Genomic DNA, 6007 nt, shown 5'->3' with positions numbered 1-6007 from the left:
TAATGTTAAAAAATACACTAGGAAAGGCTTAAAGAATATATAAAATATTAATTCTATTTTTAAAAAACAGGTAAATTTTAATGGGTAAGACTTGATTCAAGATAGATACAGAAAGCAGATAAAACAATTAAAGCTTTGTATAATTAGCTTTTACCATGTTAAAACTTTAAAAATTCTTAGTGATTTGCTCTTTTATTTGTATACAAAATACTACATTTACAATGTTTGCCTGAACACAGAAAGTCCTTATGAATTTGGAAATGTACGTTTCATTATGTACAGATGTAAAGCAAATCCAAAATTATGTGAAGCCTTTAAAATCACATACCAAGGTAAAATACAACTGTAAACAGGAGGGGGAAAAAAGTCTAAAAAAAAGGCATATCCCATGGCTATTCTACTATATACATGCTTTTATTTTTTAAACAAAATCTTAATTAGTTGCTATTACTTTAAAATCCTAATGTTTGGTTTCTACTGAAAGTCAGAAAAACTGGAAAGACCAAGCAAACTACTAGAATGGTAATCACAGGTCCTCAAGGCACCAACAGGTATTTAAGATTTCAATCCCTGCACAAGACCATGAGCTTCTCAAGAGTAAGAACTGTGCTTTCACACATGTTTATAGCAGCACAATTCACAATTGCAAAATTGTGGAACCAACCCAAATGCCCATCAATCAATGAGTGGACAAAGAAACTGTGGTGTGTGTGTGTGTGTGTGTGTGTGTGTGTGTGTGTGTTATTTATATATAAATCACACACACACACACACACACACACACACACACACACACACATCGAATACTACTGAGCCATACCAAGGAGTGAATTAGCAGCATTTGCAATGACCTGGATAAGACTAGAGGCTGCTATTCTAAGTGAAGTAACTCAGGAATGGAAAACCAAACTTCCCATGTTCTCACTGACATGTTAGTTCTAAGGTATGAGGACAAAAAGGCGTTAAGAGTGATACAATGAACTTTAGGGACTTGGGGAGAAGACTGGGAGGGGGCAAGGGATAAAAGACAACATATACGGTACAGTGCTTACTGCTCAGGTAATGGTTGCACCAGGATCTCACAAATCACCAAAAAACTCACTCATGTAACCAAATACTACCTGTCCCCCAATAACTCACAGAAAAACAAAAAATAAAACAAAAAAAGAACTGTGTCTTGTGCATTATTTTTTCCTTGTGTATTTTTGAATCCTGAGCATGCAGCTCAATTTAATCACTCAGTAATCAAGGAAAGAGGGAAGAAACCACCTAGGAAAACTTACTTGAGTTTATCTGCAAGAACCTAGAAAATGGTACAAAAAGAACTAATCTCTATAAGATGTTAAAGGTTACAATCATGTAAGGACCCAGAAAAAAACACAGTGGCTGAATGGTTAAATTTATATATGCCTTCCTATGCCTTCTTACCTAACATTGATTGGCTTTCTCTATAGGTGTTCACAGAGTATTATCTGCTTTCTGACAATAAAGGACTATCATGTCATGTAAAACTTTCTAAGAGAAATCCATGCGATGCTGGATAAATGTTCTAACAGTGTATATAAACTGTGATACTCTTACAATAAGCCATATGGGTTCATCCCAGGTTCTTTTTACCGGTAGGAGGAAAGTGCTTCAGAAGCAATACCCTCTGGCCTGATGCACCAAAAATGAAATTTCTCCTAAGAGCAGATATGAATACTGACCTGATATATGACACTGAAAATAAAGCTGCAGTATCTCATTTAAAAAGTCTCTGTTTGCTACCCCACCTCCCCCCACCGCCCACTGAGTTAAACTACTGTGCAAGCAAAGTGGTCTTTAACTTGATTGGAAATTTTTTCATTATGTGGACTAATGAGCCATTGGCCCACACCTGGAATCTTTTTTAAATGTATAAAAACATTCAAACATAACAGCAGGAATTCAGTTAGGTTTTTTTTTTTCCCCAAAAAATCAGACGCAAAATAATCAAACTACACACAAGATTTTCACAACAATCCAAGCTGGAAATTTGTATGATTAAACACAATTCCTGTTCACTGTTTATCACTATCTTATTATTCATTCAGACATACTACATATCATGTTAGATATGATGTATGTTCAACTCTAAAGCAAAGAGCAATGTCATCTGAAAATAAAATATTAACCCAAAGATTGTAACTGCCAAGTGTGACTTAAATCCAAGTGAACACTATTTACTTTCTGAATACAGAAATTATTATTTTAGGTATTTCTATATTAGTTATTTAAATTATGTTACATTATATCAATATATTGAATGCAGACGACTGGAGAGACAAGAAGAACATAATAAAATACAACTTTGGACAAGGAATTCAAGTAAAACTCAGCAAAATTAAAATGTTAACATTTTGAAGCTTATTACAAAGACAGTAGAATAATATGCTTCTATTAGTTGACAGAGTGCCCCCCTTCTCTATCATTTTAATAATAGGTATAAATGAGATCACTTGAAAGTACATATAAAATCAATTTTTAAATTCTTAAAACATTTTTTCAAGAATATTTAATAGGAATTTTTTAAAATCCATTATATTTTACATGCATTTCTTAGAGATTTTATGCCCTTCACAAATTTTACAAGATTAATACATTTTCATGCCAATAACTGCCACCATCAATTAGCTATAAAATTTATACATCTTAGCTCCATAATAACTTCTAGCCTGCTCTAAAAAAACACCTGGATGTGTATTGTTTTCATATGGAAATATTTAAGACTAAGAAAACAATGGATACCAGAAATCTATACAGTAGTTAATAAATGATGGTTCCAATTATTTCATTAGGCTTCAAAAGTATATTTACTTTTTTACAAATCAGGTCTGAATTGAAAACTACACTCATTACTATTTCTAGATTTAAAAAAAAAAATTTAATGCAATAGTGCTTAAGAAAAATTTCTCATCTATTTTTAACTACAACAGTTTATATTTCTATAAATTTAACATTATTATAAAGATTATATATATACGTGCATATATATAGCTAAAGATACAGACAACATAAAAAATTGAACTATTATTAAAGAGCAAGTTTTTGTAAAAGACTAAAAGTTTTAATTTAGGAGTTTTACAATTATGCCCACACTTAAGCAAATAAAGATGTAACTAAAGATGAAACAGTTTCCACAAAATATCTTCCATTTTACTAAAATAAACATAGTTAATAAATGTAAAATATATACCAAAACAGATCTTTCATTTAGTTCCCTCAGAATTATTTAGAATGGTTATATTTCACAAATGTATTTAAAATATAAATTCATATATCTAGCACTTTCTATACCATATCTGTGTAATCAAAAGAACTCAACCACCTAATAAGGAATTCAATATTCAGAAAATCATTTTAACATCTATTTTTAAAATAATAAATGAATATTCTAGCTACTTCCACATAAGGAAGGTTGTATACCTCAAGTTCTTCTGGATTTAAAAAACAAAATTTAAGTTGGATCTTACCTTCTGTATTCGGTAAGAAGCTGATTACAATGATAAACCACAGACTTCGCATTCTGCAACCAGAAGACACCATTATTGATCCCTTTAAATATTTTCTTTGTATTCCTTAATGAATCTAGTTATAAATGCCCAGCTTCATCAAAACCAGCAGGCTGCATCATTGATCTTCATATCTGAAAAACAAACAAATCCATCATTTACTCTATGGTCTTTCTGCAACACACACAAACACAAATGCAGAAATGACAATTATCTCTGTTCCTCCCTCCCTCTCCTAAATATAAAACATATTTTGATTTTATATCCTATATGGAAACTGCTCCTATATACTGGATATCTGAAGCTTACATTCTGAAAACAGTCAAAGCCCAAAAAGGGCTGACTGCCTTTTTGACAAATTGCCAAAATTTGTACATGGAAAAATAATTCTATATACAAAGGGATTCTGAAAATGCCACATTTCTAAACACCAAATTGGACTGTTATTTCCCTTACTGCTAAGTATTCGTAGCCCTTATGGATCTAGTTCTCCAAACTGGAGAATATACAAAAACTTCAGGAGTGTGACTTCGTGTTTCTCAGCTCCTAAGATCACATGAGATCAGGTCATTTGCTGGGTTCTGTCCCCAAGTGTTTTACTCCTTTCTAGGGTTGTGTGAAGAATCACAGCAAACATTGGGCTTATAATACACATAAAATGAAGGCATTTCCCAAATATATGTCCAGCCTCCTGATTTAGCCTCTGAGGGAAAAGAAATTACAAGCTTTGGCCGGGTGTGGTGGCTCATGCCTGTAATTCTAGCACTTTGGGAGGCCGAAGCAGGTGGATCACCTGAGGTCAGGAGTTCAAGACCAGCCTGGGCAACATGGTGAAACCCCATCTCTACTAAAAATACGAAATTAGCCAGGCGTGGTGGCACATGCCTGTGATCTTAGCTGCTCGGGAGGCTGAGGCAGGAGAATTGCTTGAACCCAGGAGGCAGAGGTTGCAGTGAGCCAAGATCATACCATTGCACTCCAGCCTGGGCAACGAGAGCGAAACTCCATCTCAAAAAAAAAAAAAAAGAAATTATAAACTTTTCTGCTAAAGGAACATCTTACAGTTCTCTTCATGTTTGTTTCCTATTATTTTCTTCTAAGTAATACTCTTACCAAGTTTTCTCTAGTCGTCCTTACCCTGCTGCAATGCAACTAAAAAGTTTTATAAAGTGCAGCAGTGAGGAAACTCTTCCCTCCCTTTCTGAAGTTGTGTGTATAACTCAATAAAACCAACTCATTACATCATTTTGATGCTGTCACTAAAGCATGGAGAAACTTTAGAAAACAAAATTTTCCTGGTAACTTGAGCTCTTGCACATTATCTGACCTACTGTGCATTTACTACATGCTTCATGTAGCGTATCATATGAGATGCTATTAGCAGAACACTACAGTCTACGATCAGTTCATTATAATGCAACTTGAATGGAAAAGCAGGCAGATGTTAAATGGTTTGAAACACTTACTGTCTATAAAGGTACTATCTTGCTTTACTAAGAATACAACCAAAATAATATAAGAAATTAATCTGAAATCATTCAGGCCCATAATTTCAGAGACATAAATGCTTTCCTAAAGATCTCTTTATGACCCAGAATTAGCCCAAATTTTAGCTCTCTCTGAAAGCACTGAAGACATGGGGGAGGGGGAGTATTACGCCATTTAAGAAAACACCTCAGATGCTTATCTGTCCAAAGAAAAAAATCATACACAACAAAGGAAAATGCAAACTTCCTCAAAAAGAAGAATAATGTATCAAAAATTAATCTGATGGAGACATATGGCACACAACTCTGCAAAACTAGCTGGCTGGCTCTGTACATTTTTCACTCTGAGCTCCCACAGACTATTCAAAAGCAGCCAAAACTAAAAGTGAACCTGTACTTTACAACTGCTATAGCAATGCTGCTGCCTTAAAACTGAAAGTTATTCAACATAAAGCATTTTTAAAAGTCAGATAATCTCATGGCTTGTCACATTCCAAAGGCCATCAATGAACAATTTCTTATATTAGTACAGTCTGTTCAATGATCTGATCAAGCAATCAGAGTAATTTAAATGTGCAGATGAAGTGCATTACTGCTACAAGTAAAATTAAGTCAGCCTTTGGACCGCTCTGGATTTCAAGCAAAGAGTTTCTACTGTCCAAGTTTTTGTTGTAATAATGGGTACTCTGATTTCAACGAGCTAGTGCCTACAGGCAGCCTCCCCACATGCTCAACTCTTGCACACGTTTCCACTTTCTTAAAGTGATCCAAGATCAGTCTGTCTTCAGTCATCCGCTTTTTAAAAGAGGCCTTGTTTGTGGGAAGAAAGAGGAAGGAAGAAATCAGGGACTGATGACTGCCTTGTAGGAAACAGCTGCCAAGATAGGAAAACCTCTGTTAGTGAAGGGAAAAAGGAGGAGGAAACCACACAATCAAGACCTCTATTGTGGTCTTTGGCCAGGACAGAATACCTCAGGAAAAATTTTATAT

At 34.3% G+C, this 6007-nt stretch overlaps 1 protein-coding gene across 28 annotated transcripts in view; it reads right to left on the bottom strand.

The window, feature by feature from the left end:
- Positions 1-6007, bottom strand: part of ADGRL2 (adhesion G protein-coupled receptor L2) — a 682132-nt gene that overhangs the window by 153894 nt on the left and 522231 nt on the right. For 27 of the 28 annotated variants that reach the window (XM_074381060.1, XM_074381061.1, XM_074381065.1 and 24 more), the window contains one exon: positions 3492-3664. In XM_074381060.1, the coding sequence (XP_074237161.1) occupies positions 3492-3564 (73 nt within the window). In that variant the 5' untranslated portion in view covers positions 3565-3664. Of the gene's footprint in view, positions 1-3491; positions 3667-6007 lie in introns of those variants that run through there. The other variant, XM_074381076.1, reaches the window with a different exon arrangement.

This window comes from Saimiri boliviensis, chromosome 11 (assembly GCF_048565385.1).
Source record: "Saimiri boliviensis isolate mSaiBol1 chromosome 11, mSaiBol1.pri, whole genome shotgun sequence".
NCBI lineage: Eukaryota > Metazoa > Chordata > Mammalia > Primates > Cebidae > Saimiri > Saimiri boliviensis.
The sequence above is the reverse complement of the archived record's forward strand: the minus strand, read 5'-3'. Positions and strand labels throughout refer to the sequence as shown.